At 42.0% G+C, this 25483-nt stretch overlaps 1 protein-coding gene across 3 annotated transcripts in view; it reads right to left on the reverse strand.

Moving 5' to 3' along the window:
* ERBIN (erbb2 interacting protein) overlaps positions 1-25483 on the reverse strand; it is a 341118-nt gene that overhangs the window by 22777 nt on the left and 292858 nt on the right. For all 3 annotated transcript variants that reach the window (XM_073623490.1, XM_073623499.1, XM_073623482.1), the window contains 8 exons: positions 23335-23404; positions 20898-20997; positions 17565-17686; positions 13309-13476; positions 10730-10912; positions 6017-6134; positions 2499-2682; positions 261-1770 (listed from right to left, as the gene is read on the reverse strand). In XM_073623490.1, coding sequence (XP_073479591.1) covers positions 261-1770; positions 2499-2682; positions 6017-6134; positions 10730-10912; positions 13309-13476; positions 17565-17686; positions 20898-20997; positions 23335-23404 — 2455 coding nt within the window. The remainder of the gene's footprint in view (positions 1-260; positions 1771-2498; positions 2683-6016; positions 6135-10729; positions 10913-13308; positions 13477-17564; positions 17687-20897; positions 20998-23334; positions 23405-25483) is intronic.

Genomic DNA, 25483 nt, shown 5'->3' on the forward strand with positions numbered 1-25483 from the left:
ACTTCTAAAAAAGCAACACATACATTGCTCTTTTGTTAGGTATCTTTTGTAAAATTAGACAAAATTAAAATAAATCTGAGTGCTGTCCACAGTAGCCAATCAGAGTTTCATTTTTAGACCTCGCTCATTTCTTAGTCAGAACTGACTGATCTCTATGAGCAGCACAGTCAGTTCTTTACTACATCACACCCTGTAACGGGGGCTTCTGGAATTTAAGATTTTTTTGAATAGGAATTTTTAAGTTAATTTTTCACTCTTACCTTTTCAAGCTTCTTCGCCTCTATGTGCCGCAAGACCTGTTCTCTCCAGTCATGAGGTACCTTACCTCTACCTGGAGGGTCCAGTAAGGAGTGTTCAGAACTAACCCTAGCATTTGGCTTTTTGGGACTAGTCCGAGAGTAGTTGAAATCACTGACAGACATTGTTCTCTCAGGAATATCGTTAACGGAAGGCCGTGCACTCTGTGGTCTGGGCACATTAGGACCATCAATGCTATATGTCCTGGCTGAGAGCGGTCTCTGTGGGCCTGGTATTAAGTGTGAAGGTCGGCCCATTGAATGTATGTCCCTGTAAGTCATGTAGTCCCCTTCAGGTACAACAATCCTCCTTGCGGGCCCTGTATCGCCCAGGGACATAGAAGCGTTAGAAGAGACGCTGCCCCGTCTCTGCAGTGTGTTACGGCTTACTCCCTGATGGAGCCGATCATTCTGGGACATTGCCCATGCCTCCACGTGCCTTGGTCCCATCCTTTGGTGCACACCATACATGTTACTTGCCCTCACATTGTTATGATTAGAAAAGTTCATATTGGCAGAGTGTTTGATGTAATTGGGGCTATCTACGCTGTCGGACAGATGGAAGCGCGGAGGAGGTAAGGCTCCTTGATCCATTGAGGCCATTTGTTTCTGGTTCCACAAATTGTCTTTGGCTGCAGCACTACTACTACTGTACTGAACATTATACTGAGGCACAGCAGACATTTGGGAACCAGGAGGACCTCTCATCGAGTATGGCCCCTCAGGGTTGTGGTTGGAATCAAATTTGAACACAGTTTTCTTTCCGGTGGATACTAGATCCGATGAGGAAGACGAACCAGAGAACACCTGCAATGGCTGATCATACAGCAAAGTTGCTGACTTGCTCCTAACAATATTCTGTCCTTCAGCACTTGCCGATGCTATCTTGCCAACATACGATGATTGCGGAGAGCCGCTGTCACTCAGGATGTCATAGATCCTTAACTCTCCCATCTCAATGTTGGTTATGCTGTGAGATTTCACAACATGACCCACAGGCTCTCCCATCTGTGGAGACAAATCATCTGTGCTCTTTGAAACACACATGTCAAAAGAAGGCACTGAATCCTCTGACGCGCTCCTGACAGGCTCACTCATATCTGGAGACATATCCTCATCTGCAGAGTGTCCATTAACCTTATTCATTGCACACATATTGGGGTAGGCCTTCCTGTTTTCCAGGGGTTCAGCCTCCTGTTTCTCATTATTATTCAAAAATGCCTCTCCAGACCTCAAATCCTGTGAGATAAGCTGCCTCTTTGGAGTAACCGAATGCAAGCTTTCATCATTTGTAAGGTTATTGTTTATGTTGATTTGGTTCAAGTTGTGTGGTTTGTCGGTATTATTGACCCTCTTCTCTTGAACCAAGTTCTCTTCACTGTCCAGTGATGGGATCTCGGTGATCTGTCTCTCACCAACAGCATTCAGTTTTCCTCCATTATGCAAAAGGTTGTTCAAGTTTTCATCTTCTTGTCTGTAAGCAGAACACAAGACTGTGAGGCCTAGTATTACCTTGATTAAAGGTTGTGCAACCTTCTTAGCAAATAAATATATAAATAAAGCCGGCCATAGATGAATTGTCATGGGTTGCAGGAAAGAAAATCACCTGTTTACTCCATCAGTGCTGATGGAGGGAATGCCTCCCACAGAGGTATTGTGTTTTCACAGTGGGGGGACGGGTGGGATTGGGTGGGGGAAGTGGGGAGCCTTCCCGGCTGGGAGAACACAGTGTGTATTGCTAGGGGCTATAGTCGCTAGCAATAATGCCCAACAGGCTGGTTGTACCCAAGTTGATCTAGGGTACAATCAGCCTGCCAAAACATGGTTCGAATCTCGGCCAGTCCCTGCTGAACCGGCCGAGATTTGAACCATCTATGGCAGACTTTAATTATCTGTTACAGGTATACATTTTGCAGTTTTTATAGGGAAAAAATCATTTATGTTTGCAGAAAAACAGCTAAAAGAAATGTTTGTATTGTATCTTTGCTATTCATGATTGCATATTTTGTATCATAATACAAGATGGATAGAAAATATTCACTAATATAGCATCCAAAGCTAAATTGTGTTCTGAGGTCTTGTACAGAAAAGCGCTGGGTACACACTTCACCTTGCTATCGTTTTTCACATCTTCCCTGAGTAGGTAGGCTGTCTTCCCTCTACACATCTAAAGGCACAATAGTATCAATATTGCATACAGACCTTAATTTAACGCTCGTCGTAATTCTGGATTCCTTTTCTGGCGAGCACAGAGAGGTATCATGGCTACTGACGGTGTTCAATGAGACGGAGTCTGACATACGGGATGGTGAGGAACAATTACTGTTGTTCTGATTGCTGTTTTGGGTAATTTCATCCGATAAAGAGTCTGCATCTTTAATATCATCTGAAAGCCAAAAGATCATGTCAGTCAGCATCAGGCAAGCTGCCAAAACACAATAAAAAAAGTTTACAGCAATTTATCTAACAAAAAATAAAGGAAGTGGAAGACTGATCTAATATTAAAGAAGAGTTCTACGCACTGTGTGTATCAATGAACCACGTAACACTACAGCATTATTATTTACGGTTTTCTAGCAGCTATTGCTCATCATGCTACAACCGAGTAGGTCTAAGTAACAAAAACCAACGGATATAGCAAGAGTCCTATATATATATATATATATATATATATATATATATATATATATATATATATATATATATATATATATAAACTTCTCTACCACTCACCATGTGAGGTGTTGTCGCCGTAACCATAAACTATAAACAAAAAAAGGGGGTTATCCCAATGACAGTCATTGGGAAAGCATAGCGGTTACTATGGGTAACAAAGGGTAGTTCTGAAGTTGTATTTAAAAAAACAAATACATTTTATTGGCAAGCAGTAAAAAACAGCAATGTGCTACACTCTGCTTAGTGTGTAGCTTCACAGTGTCACCTATATTGTGACGATACCTCGATAGGTGCTTCGTCAAAAACAACAGACAAGGACATACATATAACTTAACAGTATTAACACATTAAGAACAAGGAACGTCCGGACACCCCTACTCTACAGGCTGTGTAGATAGATGGATGCTGTCTTCAGTGTTTTGTGGCCACCAGGAAGCAGGAAACAGGAACCAATAACCAGCGTGCAACGCGGCCCAAAATGACGTCATAGAAAATGAGGTGTGGCCGGGCTGGATGGAAGAGTGGGACAGAGAATAGACCTAATTTCTAACCCACTCTTCCATCCCACCCGGCCTCACCGCGTTACCGCTGACGTCATTTCTGGCCGCGTGCCACGCTGATTGTTGGTTCCCGCTTCCTGGTGACCACAGGACGCTGGCTGAAGACAGCATCCATCTATCCACACAGCCTTGAGAGTGACAGTATGCCCGTATGGACGCCATATAGGCTGAACATCTCCTTCATCCTTGGACTTAGGAGCCTGAATCACTTTTCATCCTGTAAGTGTTATTCATTTGTTGCGCTAATAAAGCCTTTTAATCTCTGCACTTAGGTGGCGCTTCCCCCTTTTCTTCTCCCTTCTTGTTCACACAGAGCTGGCTATACTCTGAGGACAGCTGCCGCCTACCACTACTCCTGTTCAGATACACATCCATATGTGTAATTGTTTCTCCCATACCCACAAATGTACTATGGACTTTAATGTGTTTTAACTTTTTAACCTTTTTATTAGTATTTGTGATTCAGCCTTTTTTTGCGCCAGTATAAAGTGTATATTGTGTACATATACATAGTATGTGTTGATGTAAGGGACTGAGCTGCATATTAATGGCACACCCAGTGCAAATGCTGCAACTAAAATGGTTAGTGAATATTATTGATTTCAGTAGTTAATTTATTTATTTTCTTCTTTAAAGTGCAAAGAGCAATGGTATCCAGCAAACTATACCAAACAGGATTATATTAACAGTCTAATGTATTTAAATTAACAACTATTACTCACTATTTGTTCCTAGCACTCTATGAACAAATTAACTTCTTTAAATTGAACAAAGCACATAACAAAATATGTTGAACAATGCACATGACATATAGTGGGTGCACAGCAGCAATCAACAAACAAGGGCTGCAGTTCCAACCATGACAGAAGCTGTAACCTGTCCTTTTTAGCTATAGGAATGGAACCTTCTGACACCAATATTCATTGTTTTTGAAAGATGGAATAAAGCCTTTAATTTTGTTTTAATCATGGCATGCAGATCATCCCTTTCTGAATTAGCTCTTTAGCAGGGTGCACAGTTAAGTTTGCATGTCAAGTCAAAAGGTTTTTTTCCGATTGTGGATGGAGTGGGGAAGATATAGAACTCACTATACCCAGCACTAAAAAATGTTTTGGTTTTACACACACTTTAAAGCAGGGGTCAGCAACCTGTAGATCGCGATCTACAGGTATCGACAGGTGGATGGTAGATCCAAGTCTGGGTTTGATGACATGCAATTCCAGAGTGCAATGCAGGGGGACTAATTGTAAAGTTAGAGCTATAGAAGGGAGCAAGAGCAGCATAAGTGATGCCTCCTCTGTAGTGCTGGCTCCTGTCCCATGTGGAGTGATACCAACTGCATTCCACCTCTTATCCTGGCTATCAGTCTCCAGAGTGGTGCCAGCAGCAGGAAAGAAGAGATCTTCAGGTCAGTGTGAAGCAATACACTGGGCATGCTAGTATAGGTCTGCTTTCACACTGATGTGCTGTGGTTTATACACTCTGTGCGGTGCATCTTCAGCTTTTCTGTGTGTTTGCTGCGCTTAGCCATAGACTTCTATCATATCCTGCTGTTTTACCACCCCCTAACTTTATGTGTGAATGAACACAAGTGCTGCTCCTCTGAAAAGCGATCCAAGTGTGTATTGATAGGTGGTGAGGAGGTGATATATTGCCTTCTCACCACCCGATTTAAACCCATGATTGCTGTGCAATGCATACGATTGCAACACGATAATCCTGCAATTAGAGGTTTTGAGGAGGAGACACTGTGACTGGTGATCATTGACTGCTGTGTTGTTCAGGTAAATTGCCACCTCTCTAAGGCTGCCTACCCCTGCTTTAAAGGGTAAGTTCACCTTTGGGAACATGTTACATGTTTTTCTTCTTCTCCCTGTACCTGCTGTCACGATTTAAAGAGAGAATGGCTGTGTGGGACTACAAGTACTGTTCTCAAAGAATTACCAGGGCCCCGTTGAGCGTGCTAGTAGTTCATTGAGTCTTCCTGTCTTTGTAAAACTGCTTGGCTGTACAATGTTTAGGCAGACATCTTACACTGACAGTTTGTAGGAGTTCTGCATGGGTGATCAGTGGTGCAATGCTCTTTCCAGGCTCCTATAGAAAAATAAAAATAGTAAATGCATATTTTTTTTTTTATCTGCAAAATTATGCATTTATTATTATTTTATTTTTAAAGTGAACTTATCCTCAAAGCTGGTTTCTCCATATTGAATTCTGGGTACCTGGAAATGCATTCTGAAGTAGAGATTTACAGGGGAACAGATCTCTCCTAGAGAAAGACAAGCAGTATGGCATTTGCTAATCCTCACTGTAAGTATTGTACCCATTGTGATTTCAAATGAAATATCTGATCCCTTCTCTTCACTTCTCTACATTTTAACATCAGCTTCAAACATTACAGCCAATATAAAGTCCACCTGTTACACGCAGCATTTGAATCTGTCAGATCACTTGTTTTGTTGGGCTGTGTATGGCAGAGCTCACCTTTCTTGTTGTTGCTTAGTGCCACCACTTTTGGTTGATTCATGGATGTCTCTATAAGCGGCGGCCGCATTTCAGCCATCTTCATCTCTTCATCACACGACAAATCTTCTGATTCTTGCTGCAATAATTCAAGAAAAAGATCATAATGTTTCAGAAACATGGTTTCGGAAAGGAAACAAGCGTTCTGTTGCCTATACACGGAAATGCTGACGTTGCAGTGATTTGAAGTAAATTGGAGTTGTTGCCCACAGCAACCAGGTGTTCTAACATTCCAAAAGAAATACAGCCCGATTGGTTGGTTGCAGTGGTAACAGTGGAGCTGTCCTCATAACAAGTATTTCAATTTTCCCAAATTAAAAAAAAAAAGAAAAAAAAAAAAAAAAAAAAGACACAATCTGCCTGGGTATAGTTCCACTGTTATGAAGGTTTTCATAAATCATATATCAAAATGTCAATAGCAAGAATGAACTTTACTTTGCCCCACAGCAGTTTATCAAATTTACAGATCGCAGGAAAATACAATCTGGAATATCAAAAAGCATCTCTTGTTACTGACATTGTGATCATGAGGCCTCTCTTACAGGCTTGCAACTTTAGAAGTAATCAGTGTCCCCCTTTCATCTTCTAACTAGCACTGGCGGAATGAAAATGAGAAGATAAATGAATGCCAAGGGCAACTTAAACAATTTCTCCTGACACATTCTGTCCTAAGGCCTTATCATCCTGTTACTGTGCCTGAAAGAAGAGAATTGAGCTGTCTCAAAAGTCTGCAGTCTTCATCTCCCAATAAAAGGTTTCTCTGCTACAATAAAGTCCTTGCTTCTGTTATTAGCAGTCAGCATTCTACTAGTATGCTTCCTAGTTCATCTACAGCACGGGACATGTATAACAAAGCATGGGATGCTTTATATACACTATAGCCTGGCATTCTTCTTTCCTGATTGTTGAGCAAAGTCTCTATTTAGGCTGTTCAGTGCCAATTGGACTTTATTAAATTGAAATATAAATGATAAGACATAAGCTTGGCACAGCTTGAAAGACAAGTTCAAAGACATCCGTACAATAAAAAAGGGGAGTTGAAGGGGAGTCAACAGTTTTATTCTATCTTTATTCAAGGTAGAGAGGGTATCAAATTGCTAGTAAGCATGGCCGAAAAACAGAAAGTACAATAATAAGATTTCAGCAGAGTAAAATGCGGCTCCATCCAATCTTGTTTTGACGATCACTTCTGAAATCTGATTGTTGCTCATAAGGAGAAAATAGAAATGTGTCACCTTTAACCCTTTTAAAAGTTTGTAATGTGTGGGCTGTCTGGTCATGTGATCAATGACTGGCTGTGATCACGTGACTGGAAGCCTGCTCCAATGGCTCCCTAGTGTAAAGTGACCAGGATGCTGTCTGACAGCACAAAAAAAATGACACCTGCTGTACACATACACGTGGCAGCTCTGTGTTAAAACCCACTACCATGTGTACATTGGGTGGGAAGGGCTTAAAGTGTATTTATCCTTCCAAATGGCTTTATGACAGCTCAACGGTTCTGACGTTTGATACTTCTTGCTAATGTGACGATTTTCCATTTATGTTTGTCAATGATTGGGGTGTGGTAGGGGGATTTTTTTAGGCCCTAACCGGTCTCCGACTGGGGGCTGTACTTTATCTTCCTTGAATTCCCAAGGTTAAGCATAAGCCACACACGGGTATATGTAGTCAATGTAAATTTTTTTATTTTTTTAATCAGTGTTTTCTTTTGTAACCTGCTGACCCATGCGTGGGCGATTTTGTACTAGTCTTAAAATTTTTAACGAAAATAATGAAAAAAAAAAGGGCATTTATACTATATTCATATTTCATCATGCCTCGCTGTATAAAGTTTTCTTGAGCATATATTTTGTATCTGTTGCTCCACGGGAGAACTTGTGAAAAATATATAAAACAGCGCTAGCAGCCTATGTCAAGCAATATACATCCTAATAAACAGTGCCTATTGTATCAATGTTAAGAGAAAACAAAAAACACAAAATCTAAAAGTGCTCAGGTGCTTCAGTGAAAAGTGCTCGAAAACTTTTGAATCGGTGAAGTGGCTCCCCCTTTGGTGTCCCCACTCACGAAAATTATTGGATTCTCAGCTTTGCAGTCTGGGATCAAAAAAGCATTGATCAAATGATCTGGGAATATGCTCGATGGTTCCTCAGTAAAATCTTGCAGAGAGATGTTTTAAGACAGGAAGGATATACCACACTACATAGATGGGGAAACAGAGAGAGAACTCATCCCCAGATCATCTGATCAATGCTTTTTTGATCCCAGACTGGAAGCTGAGGATCCAATAATTTTGGTGAGTGGGGACCCCAAAGGGGGGGAGCCACTTCACCGATTCAAAAGTTTTGGAGCACCATTGCACTTTTCACTGAAGCACCTGAGCACTTTTAGATTTTATGTTTTCTCTTAACATTGATACAATAGGCACTGTTTCTTAGGAGGTATATTGCTTGATATAGACTGCTAGCGCTGTTTTATATATTTTTCATTGTTTTACGGTTGTAGCACCTTTGTGCAGCAGCTGCGGTCTTCCTATTAATTTTTGTTTATTCATATTTCACTATTTGAGTTAACTCTCCAGCGCGAGTTTTTGAATTAAATATATATTATTTTTCACTGGAGAACCTGCCATCAGCATGCACAGCAGACAGACAGCATTAAAGCAGAGTTCCACCCACATTTCCAGCAACAAGTTAAAACAACACTGGACTTTTTTTTGGCTTGATTTACCCTGTTTCCATGGGGTAATCTGTTTTCTTCTTATTTAGCACCGCTGCAGCGAGATACGTCATTTCCTGCGTTGCCTTGGCTCCTGGGAGATGTGTGTCATCAGTCCCAGGAGTCAGTGTGCATCGCCGCCTCCAACCGCCCTAGGATGTTGCGGCACATAGGATCTGATGAGCATGTTGGATGACACCGCATATGGACTATACTTTATTTCGTTTATTTTGATATTTGATTTAGGACTTTTTTCACCTATCACACAGGATTGGTCCACAGAATCTGTTTGATATTAGTGTGAGCACTGGGCACTTTATATATTTATGCATGCAATTTACTATTTGTTGATATATTATATGCACGTTACACTTCAAATGCTGTATTATATGATAAGTTTCTTAATTTGTGATTGATACACTATTTATATTTACACTTTAGGAGTTTACATATTAATTTGGTTCTCCCTAGCGCACCGTATAACATCTCTCTACGTAATTTGCACGGTTATGAAACGTGATCTGCGCCTGCAGCTTGGTAATATCACCTGTCACTTTACTGGCAATTGAACTGGTGTGGCTCGCAAGATTTTTTCTTTATTTGGCATCGCCGCCTGTTAGCATCGTGTTATTTCCAAACAGGAAATGACACGAAGCAAGGCGGTGATGAGCGCCGTTGTGAAGGCAACATGATTAACAATCCATGCTCCGCGCCTTGTGCTTTATGCGCAAGATCGGAAGGTGCATGCTGAGTAGCCAGTAGCACCTTATCCTGAAAGAATACACTAGTGGGCTTCACATGCCCACATTTATGATGGGAGCACACAGGAAATCGAGAATAAAGGTTCGTTTTCCACAAAATGCATAACTACAACAGCAGCATTGCATATAATTACCTTGTTAAACAGATATTAGTAAGCGCGTCACATGTGTCTTAAAAAAAAAAAAAAAAAAAAGGCTGAAACTCCGCTTTAAGCTGGTAATTGCAAGACAGCATCTGCCTGCTGTTGCTTGAAGAAATTCTGGGTAACAAACTTTACAACAGATTCACAAAAATATTATTCTCCTAAAGTGGTAGTAAAGGCTACATCTAACTGTTGCTAAAAGTGTTCCCTCCCCCTCCTCCTACCTATCCTGCATAAAAAAAGATCTGTATACTTCCCTGGTTTTAATCTGGTCCAGGCATGTGAGCCTGCAGTTCTGGCTCTCCTGTCTAAGGGACGGGTCGACAGTTCCTGGAGACGTGGCGTCACCCATAGGCTCCCATGGCCTAGCCATTGTCGGCATTCCCTGCTCTCCCCTGCAGGAGCTGCACACTGACACAGGAGAGTTGAAGCCATATGACCATGTGACTGGACTGGAGTTGGATAAAATTGGCAAATTCACAGAATCTTTTTATACAGGGCATGCAGGAAGGGTAGGAATAGTTAGCATTAGCCTCATCTTCCACTTTAAGAAAACAAACTGAAAAACAGATCTTGAATTTACGTACATACCATACATGATGCCTGCATGTACAATAAAGCTGTGAATGGTCACTGTAGTTGTATAATTGCTGTTGCCGACTTATGTCAACAGTTATTTTACATACAACCTTTACAAGTTTGCCGTTACTGCCATGCCAATTCTGCAGAAGGATAAAGCTACGGAACGGCAATTGCTAAGACTTTTTTTCTTTCTCCACGTTTTCCTGTTACTGCAAACTTAGACCATGTTTTCCACAGAACTTTTTAGGCTCCAAAGCTAAATGCCTTCCCCTCTTTACTGCCATTTCTCATACATATAGGATGAGTCTCTCTTCTTGTGTAGCACAAGTGCTATATGCTCTGGGTGGTAAGAGACATCCATTGTTGAGACATTCATAAACAAAAATTCTTAGTAATTTAGACTATGTTAAACTACTGAGGGCTATAAAATCAACAAGACAATGCTTTCTGAAGACACAAAGCCATACCTCAAGTGTCTCATCATGGTTGACAATGGTTTTTGCATTCCAGAAATTCTTAACAAGGTTATTCAGCTGTGAATTTTCAATGCTTTTTTGAGTTTCTGGATCACTTGCTTTCTGTATGCAGTTCCCGACAAGGAGCTTTTCCTTTTCTTCATCCTCGGGCTTAGCTGGAGCAGACTCCAGCGTCTAGACACAAATAAAATTAAGCATGGGTAAAATAAAAGTTATTACAAAGGCAAATTACATTAGAATCAGGGTGGTGTTGAAGTAGATTTATGGGACAACAGACATTATGCATAACTTGATTTTCTGAAATACTAATAAAATATTTTCCACCTCAGTTCAACTACTGAGCAACACTACTCTGCAATACTCCACAGATGATCTCAAAAAAGGAACAAATACATCTGGAGTAAATATAGTTAAAGGAATGCATTGTATTTTTTTTCTACATAATGTAAATGTTTATTAGGGTCAGGAATGAAAAATATAAAAAAGTTGCATTACAATTTTTGGTGAGAAAAGTGTGAAATGCTGCATATTATACAATCTTAGACCCCTACACACTATTAGATTTTCAGCAGATTTTTGTCTTCCGATTTACCAAAACCATATAATATGAGGTCAAACCTTAAGATTTTAAATTTGTATTCAATCAGGCAGGCCCTTGCCCTACATGGTTTTGGTAAATCTGAAGACAAAAATCTGCAGAAAATCTAATAGTGTGTAAGGGGTCTTACATCCAAACAGCAGGTGGAGCTTCAGGCGCCTTTCACACGGACGGCTATTCTGCCGCAGTTAAAAGCATGTTTTTTTTTGCTGTGGAGTTCAAGACTCCAGGCACTGCGATCAGCTACATTTGCACAGTGCGATTAGCTGCGGTCGCGTTTGGCTGCGGTTTGCCATTTCCATGGCAACCCGCCTGAAGCTCCACCTGCTGTTTGGATGTAAGACCCCTTACACACTATTAGATTTTCTGCATGCAGTCCCTGGGCATGCTGGGACTGTGACGTTTTAGGGGGCGTCAGTCCCAGCATGCCCAGGGACTGTGACGGCATAAGGGGGGCGGGGTCACCGCCTATATAAGTCAGAGCGGAGCGCCCAGAGTGCATTCCAGCCGGAGAGAGCGTCGTGTCAACATCAGAAGAAGAGAAGAGGGAAGAAGGCAGAAGGCAGCAGACCGGGCTCCTCCGCTATAGCAAAAGAGCGGCAAAAGAGCAGAAGATAGCGGAGGAGCCTGGCAGAAGACCCGGAGAGCGTGGAGAAGAACTGGAGAGACCCCCGAAGTCGGAAGAAGACCCCCGGAGCCGGAAGAAGACCCCCGGAGCTGTCTAATAAATTACTTTAAAAATCTGTGTAGTGTTTTTTTTATCGACACTTTACCATGTACCCCATACTCATTCACATAGGGTGGGGGGGGGCCGGGATCTGGGGGCCCCCTTATTAAAGGGGGCTCCCTGGATTCCGATAAGCCCTCCGCCCGCAGACCCCCGACAACCAACGGCCAGGGTTGTCGGGAAGAGGCCCTTGTCCTCATCAACATGGGGACAAGGTGCTTTGGGGTGGGGGGCCGCAGGACGCCCCCTCCCCCAAAGCACCCACCCCCCCATGTTGAGGGCATGCGGCCTGGTACGGTGGGGGGGGGGGGGGGGCTGTGTGCTCGCATAAGGGTCTGGTATGGATTTTGGGGGGGACCCTACGCTGTTTTTTCGGCGTAGGGGTTCCTCTTAAAATCCATACCAGACCGAAGGGCCTGGTATGCCCCTGGGGGGGAACCCACGCCATTTTTTTATTTAAAATTTGGCGTGGCGTTCCCCCTCAAGATTCATACCAAACAGTTCCGGGCATTGGCGGGGATCCGAGTCGGATCCCCGTGCTTGTCGCTCATTGGGAAAGGAAAAATCATTTTTCCTTTCCCGATGAGCAGCTCAGCGCTGTTATCCGCAGCTGACACAGTGCACTGCGAATACCTGCGGTTATGTGCGGATAGCTGCGCTAAATCACTCCTGGACACAGTCAATTCTATTTTTTCTATCCGCACAGAACCGCATGTATCTAATTCGCAGCTAAACGCAGTGTGTGAATGGGGCCATAGGAAAGCATTGTGTGCTTTTAGCTGTGGTAGAAAATTAGAAAATCCGCAGCTAAAAGCACCATTCTATCCGTCCGTGTGAGAGGGGCCTTATACTTCTTTTCACAAGTTTTCCTATATCGCCTTTGTTCGTTTTTTGTAAGAGAGTTACAATAAGCATGCTAGCCCTAGTTACTAATAGGGTGTGTTAAGCAAGCACATCATATAATTTGAGAACCTGAAATGAGGAAGATGGTGTCACTTCAATTGTCTCTCAATCAGGTAATTTTCTTTCCTGATTTAATAAGTATTGAGAAATAGTTCAAAAGCAAAAAAGGATACCACACCGGTATACTGAGAGTAAAATGGCTCTAAAATGCAGTATGGTTTGTACACTTTCTACTGTACCTTATGACCTATCAATACACAGAAAGCAAAGAATTGGCCAACTTTTATGAGAATTACTAAATGTAGGCATGAGATGCAATATTCTTTAGAATAAATGTCTTACCTTCACTGCTGTGTCATTCAGAAGAGGTTGAACTTCATTCTTTGGCTCTTTATTGGCCCCCTCACCCTTCTCTTCTTCTTTCAACCGGTGTACAATAGTCTGAACCGTTTTGACCATGTTCTTCAACTCATCTGGGTATGGGGTTGGATACCTCTTCAAGTTTCCTTCCTGGAGTATAGAAGATCATACAATTGAAATGAGGACACTCACACAATGTTTTGTAGTATATATTCCTGATAAAGGAGCTTTGCTCACTTAAAGACTGACACACCAGCACAAACTGAAAAGGAGGCCCTGAAATTAAAAAAAAAAAAAAAATCTACCACCTTCTAGCACTTTTGATTTTACCCTGCAATGCCACTACCTACAGTGCATCTGGAAAGTATTCACAGCGCTTCACTTTTTCCACATTTTATGTTACAGCCTTATTCCAAAATGGATTAAATTATTTTCTAAATTCTACAAACAATACCCCATAATGACAACGTGAAAGAAAGTTTGAAATCTTTGCAAATTTATTAAAAATAAAAAACAAACAAAAAAAAAAATCACATGTGCATAAGTATTCACAGCCTTTGCCACGACCCTCAAAACTGAGCTCAGGTGCATCCTGTTTCCACTGATCACCCTCGAGATGTTTCTACAGCTTGACTGGAGTCCACCTGTGGTAAATTCAGTTGATTGGACATGATTTGGAAAGACACACACCTGTCTATATAAGGGACCCACAGTTAACAGTGCATGTCAGATCACAAACCAAGCAATGAAGTCCAAAAAATTGTCTGTAGACCTCCGAGACAGGATTGTATCGAGGCACAGATCTGGGGAATGGTATGGTACAGAAACATTTCTGCAGCATTGAAGGTCCAAATGAGCACAGTGGCCTCCATCATCCATAATTAGAAATTTGGAACTACCAGGGCTCTTCCTAGAGCGTGCCACCCAGCTTAACTGTTGTGTTTTGGGGGAAAAGGGCCTTAGGGAGGTGACCAAGAACCCAATGGTCACTCTGACAGAGCTCCAGCATTTCTCTGTGGAGAGAGGAGAACCTTCCAGAACAACAAACCATCTCTGCAGCACTCCGCTAATTAGGCCTGTATGGTAGAGTGGCCAGACGGAAGCCACTCCTCAGTAAAAGGCACATGACAGCCCGCTTGGAGTTTTCTAAATGGCACCTGAAGGACTCTCAGACCATGAGAAACAAAATTCTCTGGTCTGATGAAACAAAGATTGAACTCTTTGGCCTGAATTGCAAGCGTCATGTCTGATGTCTGGAGGAAACCAGGCACTGCTCATCACCTGGCCAATACTATCCCTACAGTTAAGCATGGTGGTGGCAGCATCATGCTGTGGGGATGTGTTTCAGTGGCAGGAACTGGGAGAGACTTGTCAGGATTGAGGGAAAAATTAATGCAGCAATGTACAGAGACATGAAAACCTGCTCCAGAGCGATCTGGACCTCAGCCTGAAGTGAAGGTTCATCTTCCAACAGGATAACTACCCTAAGCACACAGTCAAGATAACAAAGGAGTGGCTACGGGACAACTCTGTGAATGTCCTTTAGTGGCCCAACCAGAGCCCAGACTTAAAGCCAATTGATCTCTGGAGAGATCTGAAAATGGCTGTGCACCAACGCTCCCCATCCAACCTGGTGGAGCTTGAGAGGTCCTGCAAGAAGAATGGGAGGAACTGCCCAAAAATAGGTGTGCCATGCTTGTAGCATCATACTGAAAAAGACTTTAGGCTGTAATTGGTGCCAAAGGTGCTTCAACAAAGTAATGAGCGAAGGCTGTAAATACTTATGTACATGTGATTTTTTTTTTTTTTTATCAATTTGCAAAAGATTTCAAACAAACTTCTCTCACATTGTCATTATGGGGTATTGTTTGTAGAATTTTGAAGAAAATAATGAATTTAATCCATTATGGAATAAGGCTGTAACATAACAAAATGGGGAAAAAGTGAAGCGTTGTGAATACTTTCCGGTTGCACTGTAAAACCTGGTACACACTAGCAGTTTTTTTTTTATCAACCCCGTGGGCTGAATGAAAAAAAAAACTGAAGCACTCGAGAGGAGTCGCTGTACTAAACCCCCGTACACACAGGCCAAACATCGGGCAGTAACGGCCTGCTCAAAAGAAATAGACAATCAGCCCACGTGTACAGCAGCTGGTCAGTCTTCTGTCGAAGGGACATGACCAAAACAGGTCTGTTGATCGGCATCTCATTAGCACTCTCAGCCAATGGCTGAGAGTGCTGACTGGCGTGTTCTGGTAGGGGGCTGTCCCCCTGTCAGAACACGAAAGCTAAGTGGGGGAGGTCGCTGTACTAACATTGGATAGTTAGTACAGCGGCTTCTCTTGAGCTTATTTGCTCAGCCCACTGAGTTGAACAAAAAAAAAAAAAACTGCTAGTGTGTACCAGGCTTAAAAATTTGATGTTAGTACAGTGATCTCACCTGCTGAGCTAGAACACACCGGTGAGTGCTCCCAACCATTGGCTGAGAATGCTGATCGAATGCCGATCAGCAGACCTTTTTTGATTAAGGCCCTCTGACAGAAGCCGAACGTTCGGCTGGCTTCTGTCAGACTGGCTGTTGTACACAAAGTCCGAATGTAGGCCGTTTTCTATTGAACTGGCCGATACCGACCGATGTTGATCCCATGTGTACGGGGATTTAATTGCTCTTGTAAGGCCTCTTTCACACGAGGGATCCGTATGTCCATTTTTCATCCTTCCGTTTTCGGATGAAAAACGGACATACATGTATCCCTATGGAGCGTCGGATGTCAGCGGTGATATGTCCGCTGACATCTGACCAGCTCCGATCCGAAAAGTGTAACGGAGGAAAATCCTACTTTTCCATCCGTTTTCGGATCGGATCGGGTAACGACGGACACTACGGTCCGTCATCATCCGATCCCCCATAGGGGAGAGCGGCGCTCTGACAGGTCCGTCGCTGCACAGTGTGCAGCGATGGACCTGTCTTCTTTCTGCTCAGCGGGGATCGGTGGAGCGATCCCTGCTGAGCAAGCGGGTGTTCACGGGGCGGATCATCACTGTTCCCTCCCGTGTGAAAGAGCCCTTACTAGTAATCTGGTGTGCACGGGATTTAATTACTCTTGTTACTAGTAATCTGGTGTGCACGGAATACTTGTTGCTGAGCCATATGCAATTACCAGCAATTGCCAGCTATTAACTCCACCCACTGTAAAATAAGAGAGAGTGTTCTATAGTAACTGCAGTGGGGCAAGAATATATAGTAATATATTCTTAAATCAAGATTGCCAAATCATTTGTATGGCCAGCACTGATTTTTACTAGGGCTTTAAAGAAGAAACCATACCTTAATAATCAATCATTAATATTTTACATTTAATACTTTCAATTCCTCCAAGCATTATAAAAAAAGCAAAAAAAAAAAAAAAAAAAAAAAAAAAAAAACCTTGCATCATATATAGGATTTCTTAACTTAAGCAGGTAAATATTGTGGATGATAATAGGCTGTCAAGCTGCCTTTTTCCACTGGGCAGATGTTCCTCACATACTGGCCAGGTGCCTGCGGCAACCAAGACAGATTTAAGGGAAAATCAACAAACAATAGTAGCAACAAAAAAATGCAACAGGGGTTCTAAAATTTTCCCATTCTATCCAAAACGAAACGAAAAAACAAAACAAAAGAAAAAAAAAACCTATTTCGGCTGGAATACAGCCATTTGGTTTACATGTAGGCAATTTAAGCATACTTATACTTCTTAAAGTGGATGTAAGACTGATTCATGAATTTTGCGCTGGGCATGTATATCTGCAGTGTTTTATTAGCTGTCTCCTGCTCCATTCTTCTGCTATCAGCCTCATAACTCCTGACAAGTTCTTCATCACATAATGATAAAAGCAGCAGCCAGAGTCCTGAACAATTCAACAAACAGAGCTGAAAGTCTCTACCTATGAGGAGAGGGGGTGTGTGCCTTTCCTCCAATCAGCTGTCTTGGCTGTATGCTCAGGCTTCACTGCAGTGCTAACCAGGGAGAGAAAATCTCCTAACACCATGTGCACTTTTTAAACAGTATATAAAGATGAAGACAGGAGATTTGCATGTAAAACTTGTGTAAGGAGATTTGTTTCATCTCTATGTAACATCTGAGGCTGTTCACTTCACTGGGTATATGTGAGGGTTTACATCCACTTTAATACAAAAGTATATAATAATCTTACATTCATTCCAGCGAGATTAAACTATTTCTTGTGACAAATACCCTTGCTGGAGCTTCTCTCTCATCCTTGTCTTCATCACACTCAAAGGCAACCTGAGCCCTCTGCTTCCGCTGTTCTTCCCACAAAGAGGGGTTGAAACTCTCATTGTCAGAGGAGAATATAACTGCCAAAACAAATACAAAGAGCATTCATTTCCCTCAAAACAGAATCTAGGACCAATGGCAGGACTACTAATCACAGAAGATTTAATACATATAGGCAGACGGGTTGTTGTGGTTTATTTTTTCTTAAAGTAAGCAGTTAGGCCTTTAGTGTAGCTAACCTTAAAACTAAATTGACCCGTAAACTACTTTAACATGTCTCGCTCTGCTTTAAATAAATGTTGCAGTTGTAAATTTGCTTTTGTGTCAGCTAAAGGAAACCTTGCATAAAAGAAACATGAAGACCGCTTTTGCTGATCTCTCCTTATGAAAAAGGCTAGTTGCCTGCAAGTCTTGCTGACCCTCTTACTTTGAGAGTTACTGACACATCAAAAAAAATAATTTTTCTCCTATGGCTGGAGTCACATCATATACCTGTAATGACATATGTTCCACATCTGTCAGGCAGCTGTATCTTGTAGAAATCTTCTGTGCAGTGATGACAGGTTTTCTTCCTGTTGAACTTTTGGAGCTAAGGAAATTAATAGCACCGAGTCTTCTGTGAGCTGCAGCGAAAAAGATCTGACAGGGACCAACCCCTTCATTCACTGAGAAAAACCTGTGCACTGATTACACTGTATGTAACCCTATCTGTGAATGGGGGGAGAGAATCTTGTCATTCACCTGATGCTTTCCTATTCAGAGATCATTCACTGGCTTTTCTCAATGGATGAGAGGAGGAGGGGACGGATCCCCCATTGGACCTTTTTAGCTGAAACTCACAGAAGACCCCAGGCCATTTACTCTCTCAATGTTCAGCACCAGGAAGAGGACCGGGCATCCCGGCACAGAAGAATTCTACAGAATGCAGCTGCCTGCATGATGTGGAACTTCATTACAGGTAAGTGATGTGACTGCAGCCAATGTAGAAAAAATGAATTACTGATTAACTTCAGCTTTAAAGCAACCCTGCCTGTTACCGGTAAAAGAAGACCATAAAAACTCACCTTTCCTAGAGCTCACTCTACGGAACATTACTCTGTTCAGGAGTTCTCATCCCCTAAAGTCCAATGAGAAACTGACACCTCCAGTATTGTTGATTCTTTGTGCCCCTGCAGCCTTCACTGGGTTTTTACTTCTCCTGTCTTACAGTTACCTTTAGGTCAGAGGGAGCTTACAGAGCTGCCAGAGCACCAAATAAATTACATCAGTGCTTTAAAGGTTTACCAGAAGAGAAGGCAGCAAGAGACTAGTAGATGGCACATAATTAGTTTCAACAGATTTCCCCACAATGACACTTTAGTATCAGTACATGAATATTTCTTCTTAAAGAGTGTTAAGTGCCACTGCAATGATAAAAATGTGCCACAAATTTGAAGCCTTTGGTAAGAGCAAGCCTTAGCTCCCACTCAGGGTGCAAATGCATCTGGATGTGGGTGGTTATGTTCCAATTGCCACAATGCTTTGATCCGTGGCCATAGCAAAAATTCTCCCTCCATCACTTTCCATTGGCAGTCTCACACTACTGAATGTGGCCCATTCAAGTGATCGGGCCTGCACCACAACTGCCCTGCAACCATGTGTAATGCACATGGTTGCAGTGTTGTGGTGCAGTATTTACAGGGTTAAAACAGACGGTGAGGAGGCGACATATTGACCCCTCGCTGCCTGTCAAATGCCTCTGAAATACGATCTACCACAGATCACTTTATAGAGGGGTAACAAACACTGCCGCAGGTGTAAACCTAGCCTAACTATGTAGGTCCTTTGAAATCACTGCACCTGTTCTGATCACAAATCAAAATACAGAGATAAAAAATAGCCTGGCCTTTATTCTCTCTTGTCCACCTGGTAGAGAATGATTAATCTGCATTGTAAACATCTAGCATACCAGGCTGCAGTGACCGAGAAATCAAATGCAGTGGATTGTTATCTCAGGACAAAGCAAAATTCTATAACTGCTGGAGCATGAAATCTATTCCTGGCTGCAAGTGAATATCCACATGATAGAACAAGTACTGTATAACCACTTGAGCTCCAGGAAGGATTTATCCCCTCCACAACCAGACCTGTACTAATGACACTGGCTGGGAAGGAGTTAACATCTAGGGTGATCAAGGGCTTAAATGTGTGCCTAACAATGTGTAGTGTGTGTATTAGTGTTGCTTTTACTAACATATCTCTTGTTTCTAGCCCTGCTTTGCAGAGAGAGATTGTTCCCTCTGTACAGAGCCATGTAATGATTGGCAACGCAGGGCTCTGGGCTGTGATTGGACACAGCTGATCAGCAAGTCCCGGCCATGAATTATTGGCCAGGACTTGCTGACAGACTCCTGCTGTGTACAACCACAGTGAGTGTTAGCCGGGGGGGGGGTTGGGGCGTGCATGCACACGACCTAAACCCGGAAGCAGGCAGCGATGTAGCAGTACGTCACTTTGCCTGCACAGCACGCCTGTCTATAGTAAATTGCTGGCGGGCAGTTTGAAAGCGGATAATATCCATACTAAGCACAAGCCAACCTAAACTTTTTTTCCCCAAGAATTAAATTATAAAGTTTTTGCTCAAAACTCTGTTCAATGCCATACTATGAGCATCTGAAGCCAAATACAATTTTTCCTAAGTATGGTGGGCTGAGTTACTTTCTTGCATCTTGTGGGACCACAACCATTGAAATTTCATAATTCCCACCTATCTTTCAATCTTCAGCCTACTTCTACAATCAAGACTCTTCCTACTTGTTTTGTTACACATCCCATAATGCAGTCATTTATAAATGCCTTAACCATAACCTGAGAGATTAAGTGCAGAGTACAAGTGAAGTCCTTCAGGTATTATTCACACTAGTGCACATTTAGATGTGACGCGAGTCGGACAGAATCGCATGACAAGGGAAATCACATTACTATCAATGGTGTCCATTCACATCGATGCAACGCCGCACAAAGCGATTTTGGAAAAGGTTCCTGTTCTACTTTGGTGCAAGTCCAGTGCTTTTGGCCCCATAGAATATAGAAACCTTATCAAAGTTGCATTCAAGTAGGACTACATCACTGCACTGAAATTTGGATCAAAATCGTATAGCAACAGTGTGAACCTAGCCTTAGAGATGTAAGTAACCTTAACTGATTTCACTCTTTAGCAACTATCGAAACAGTTCATGCTACTCAAATTAAAGCGTAGGAGACACTGTGGTGCTCTATATATGTTAAGTGGCCCACACCCATTGTCCTTACCGTCATCTGTTCGTGGTTGTTGAGGGAACATATAGTTAGTTAGAACAGTTTTCTGAGAATCTGGATCAGTCTCCTTCTGCAGTGGTATGAGGGGCTTGGACTGCAAATAAACATATTTTATGAATGATAAGTAGTATTGAATGTTTACAATTTCAGAAGTGTTCCAATAAACTGGTGCAACAAAAGGCTCAAACAATGAAAAAGATCTCTAATAAAAAAAAAAAGACTGGATAAAAATACATTTAAAGCTATACATACATTACTGGAAATTTGGCCTAGTCCTGTTGAATCAAATGCAATTCAAGCCATGGTTGGCTCTGTTGACTGAACCAGGTGGAAAAATGATTGGCCAATCAGTGACTGCATCCTATCAGATACCGTTACTGTTGGGGTACTCAGTTAGCCGGGGATGCTGTGACTGTCTGAATACAACAACAAACAGTGCAGATTCCTCCAGCCGTAAGGCACTTGAGTGAAAAGCAATGTAGCTTGAAAAGAGCTGCAGTCCAAACATTATACAGTTTCTAATTGCATTGCTGTTAAGATCTTGTTCAGGATGTAATATAAAAAAAAGTGCAGGGAAACAAAGGTTGTACTATTTCCCACAGTAAGCAATCAGACCTGTGGCTTAATTTACAAAAAAAAAAAAAAAAAAAGAAATCTGACTGATCCCCATTTTATTCTCTAGTTTTCATAAATGGACCCTTAAACGTACATAGTAAACTATGCACCTAACCATAAATATTAAAGATGAATTCCAGGTATGGAATGTAAAGCATGAATACATTGATCCATGTTGGACCAAAGTATACATACGCACACAGTGGGATCCCTAAGGAAGATGGATATCACTTTAGTAGTCTCTGCTACTACAGTGACCACCATGTCTTCCAAGTCCTATGACAAGTGGCTGCCCTGCTTTATAGTAACTACATGGGGTCGACTGCTCAGCATGGGTGCCATTCACTGAATGCCATGCATTTTTCTCAATGAAGGCAAGGTGTTCTCTATTTGGATGGGGTGCAGAGATAGGGTGATGACATCAAGTTCGGGACCTGGAAGCGGAGACTATTACAGTGATTTCCAGTGTCTACATGTATGGTGTGTACATACTTACATTGGTCCAAGCTGGATCAATGTAACTATGCTATTAAATCCATACTTGGAATTCAGCTTGAACATTTTGGTTAGTTCATAGAGGCGCTGTCTTATTAAAAAAAAAAAACGACTCAACAAAAACAACATTCACTATATACGTTTTCATTGCTCAGACATTGAACTCACAGTGCGTTTCAGATCATTTTATCTTTCAATCTTATTGCTTTCCTATATTTAGATTTTTGGATTACTATTACTAGTTTTCTTACTAATACCTACATTAAAGGCTAAGGAAATCAGGAAACTTTTCCAAAAATGTTTTTTTTTTTTTTTTGTTAAGCATCCAGCAGCAGGTTATGCTTTTAGCACCAAAGGTTATGCACCTACAGCAGATCCAACTGTGCCCACGTGTGTATAATTATTAGAGGTAAATAAACAATATATTTACAATGTGGTTTTCCTGCAATTACATATATGGGCTATGTTAGTGGTCCTTTGTTTGCCTTTATCCGGCACTTGGAGCACTATTTCTCCCATTGACATCAATGATAGGCACTATTCCTTTGACGCCAACGATGGGGCACTATTCCTCCCACTGACACCAATGGTAACATTGTTTACTCCCACTGAGACTGGAACATTTTCTACTCCCACTGGCCACAGGCCGGCCCCCCTATAGTCTGAAGGGCAGTAGGGGCGGCACAGTGGTGTAGTGGGTAGCACTCTCGCCTAGCAGTAAGAAGGGTCGCTGGTTCGAATCCCGACCACGGCACTACCTGCCTGGAGTTTGCATGTTCTCCCTGTGTCTGCGTGGGTTTCCTCCAGGTACTGCGGTTTCCTCCCACACTCCTAAGACATGCTGGTAGGTTAATTGGATCCTGTCTAAAATTGGCCCTAGTATGTATGAATGTGAGTTAGGGACCTTAGATTGTAAGCTCCTTGAGGGTGTAGGGACTGATGTGAATGTATATGTAAAGCGCTGCGTAAACTGACAGCGCTATATAAGTACCTGAAATAAATAAAAAAATAAATAAACTGGCTCTTTGTTTAGAAAATTTGGAAATGCCGGTTATAGGACGTCTTTATGAAACAGAAGTGAGCTGATCCAAACTTCTGTAAGACTCTTTACACGTTTCTGAACCAACACTGTGACATTTTAAAAGATACTGTACACATCAGGCTCATTTTTGTACTAATTCAGCTACAATTTCACAAAACAGATTCCTACAGACATGCGTTACGGCGCTCTCTTTTTCTGAAAATCAAATCTCTCAGCTACAGCAGGCTATATTTCACAAGCAAAAGACAGAGGTTACTCCCAGAGAAAGTGTCACCCCACCTGATTATCTGACAGCCACATAGCAGTGAGCTGCTGCAGTCTTGTGAAGCTAAAGGGCAAATTCTTTAGCCTGTGGAAACACAAAAATTATTAAAGTTAACAAAGAGATTTATTTTTCTGGTTTACTGACGCAGTGTGGGTGTCACAAAAGGGTTCATAGCAGCACAATAACATTTCTGTGCTTTATAGAAAAGAGAAATTACACAGATCTTTTACCCGAATAATGCTAGCTATATAAAGTTCCAAAACCCCTCTGCCCACTTGAAGAATTCAAAGATCTTTTATATAAAGTCTTCTAAGAAATGGGTCTATTTAGAGATCAACAGTCATGGTCATGTGTGAATGTTCTAGACCCTTTTACACTAGTTACACCCTTTACATCTCTAATTAGATAATGTAACTATAAGTTCCAGCAGGCGACACATTGTTCGCTTTCTTTACAAAGTAGTAGTAACTATGCTAGCTTAAAGTGTTACTCACCCCACAACAGTAAAATCTGTCTGTATATGCAGTAAAGCATGCCTGTTATACTCACTGTGGAACCTAAAGGGTTAATCCTCTGCATTGTGTAAAATGCCTGTTTGATCCGGTCTTCTCTGATCCTCCCCTTCTTTTACTGTCCCCAATCCATCTGCTGATAGAACAGAGCCCTAGGAGGCACTCTGCACATGCTCAGTTTGGTGTGTATTGCTAGTTTTTTTTCTTCGAAGGGTGCATGTGACCAGCACAGGGCAAATCAGCACTGTCTAGACAGAGGGTCAGGGGTCATGCAGCCTCATAGGACAGTCAGAAGAGAATGAAAACTCTTCTTACAAGCTTTAACCAGTGCTCAGCCGGACACTGAGAAGTCACAAGACTATATACTGCTGATGAGAAAAGGTATTTAGCAGCTTATATTTACTAAAATAAATGCATTTCCATGTTCTGTGTACTGTGGGAGACCAGATATATAGTGAATGCAGGGTCCTGGGATTAGTAAAACTAAGTTCAAAAAAGAGCCTTAAAGCAGAACTTCACTCTCTCAATCAACATTGGCTGTTTTTAATCCTTATGCTGCTAGCATTAATAAACAGACAGGAAGGTATATCTGATTTACTTGTTTAAGGCTGGGTTCACACTAGTGAGAATTGGATGCAGGTTTCTACACATCCAATTCGCATGTCAGGAGATTGTGACCGACTCTCAATGGAGCCGGTTCACACATCTCTGTGGAGGCTGCGGAGCAAATTGCACAGGAGTCCTGTGCGTCTTTGGCTCTGTTTCAGGTCCAAATTCTGTCAAAACTTCAGGCCTGATACGGAGAGCAGGGACACACCGGACCCCTGCTGTCAGCCGCATCAGTATTAGATGTGAAACCAGCCAAAAACGTTACTTCCTGGTTTCCAGGCCTAGGCAAATGATGTCATACATCCCATGATTCTTCAGGAAGGGAGGAGGGGTTTTCTCAGCTATGCACACCCACCCTCCTGCATGCCTGAGCTAAGGGCAGATGGATTCCAGGAAGTAAATGCCACATGAATCATCTGCCCTTACTCAAGATGTCCACGACAAGAAAAGCTAGGGGGTGTTTTTCAAAATGATTCCTCAACAAAGAAAGCATGGATACATGGATGGATGGGTGAGTTTGCTTTGAATATTAAAGTGAATTAATTAGTATTTTTGGTGCTTAGATACAGTATAGTTCAGTATTAAAGGAAAAGGATGCTGTATATTCCTGGAGCTACAGAGAATCTTGCTTCCCTTCCCCACCTCCTTCAGTACTACTGCTGGATTAACCACCTCTTTTCCAGGGTGAGAAAACAAGGCATAAACTGTAACTGGTTGTACAATGTACTTAGTGAGGTCCCCATGACACTGCTGTTTAGGCATGGGCCTGCCTTATGATGTTCTCATAGCATCCTATATAGAGGGTGTATGAAAATCCCCACATTTATTTATAATCTCGGAGCTTATCCGGTTGGAATGACATTCAGAGAAGTTATACAAATGAAATACCTCTGCTGTGGCAGTGCCCACAGACACGACAGTCCATGTAGATTTTTATGCAATAAATGTGGATATTAAGAGAAGTATGGGTTTGGGTTTTTTTCCACCATTATACTTACCTAGGTGGTGCAGATGCTGCATCTGTTCCCTGGCGCCTCTACAC

The sequence above is a fragment of the Aquarana catesbeiana genome, linkage group LG01, assembly GCF_042186555.1.
Source record: "Aquarana catesbeiana isolate 2022-GZ linkage group LG01, ASM4218655v1, whole genome shotgun sequence".
In the NCBI taxonomy this organism is placed as follows: Eukaryota; Metazoa; Chordata; class Amphibia; order Anura; family Ranidae; genus Aquarana; species Aquarana catesbeiana.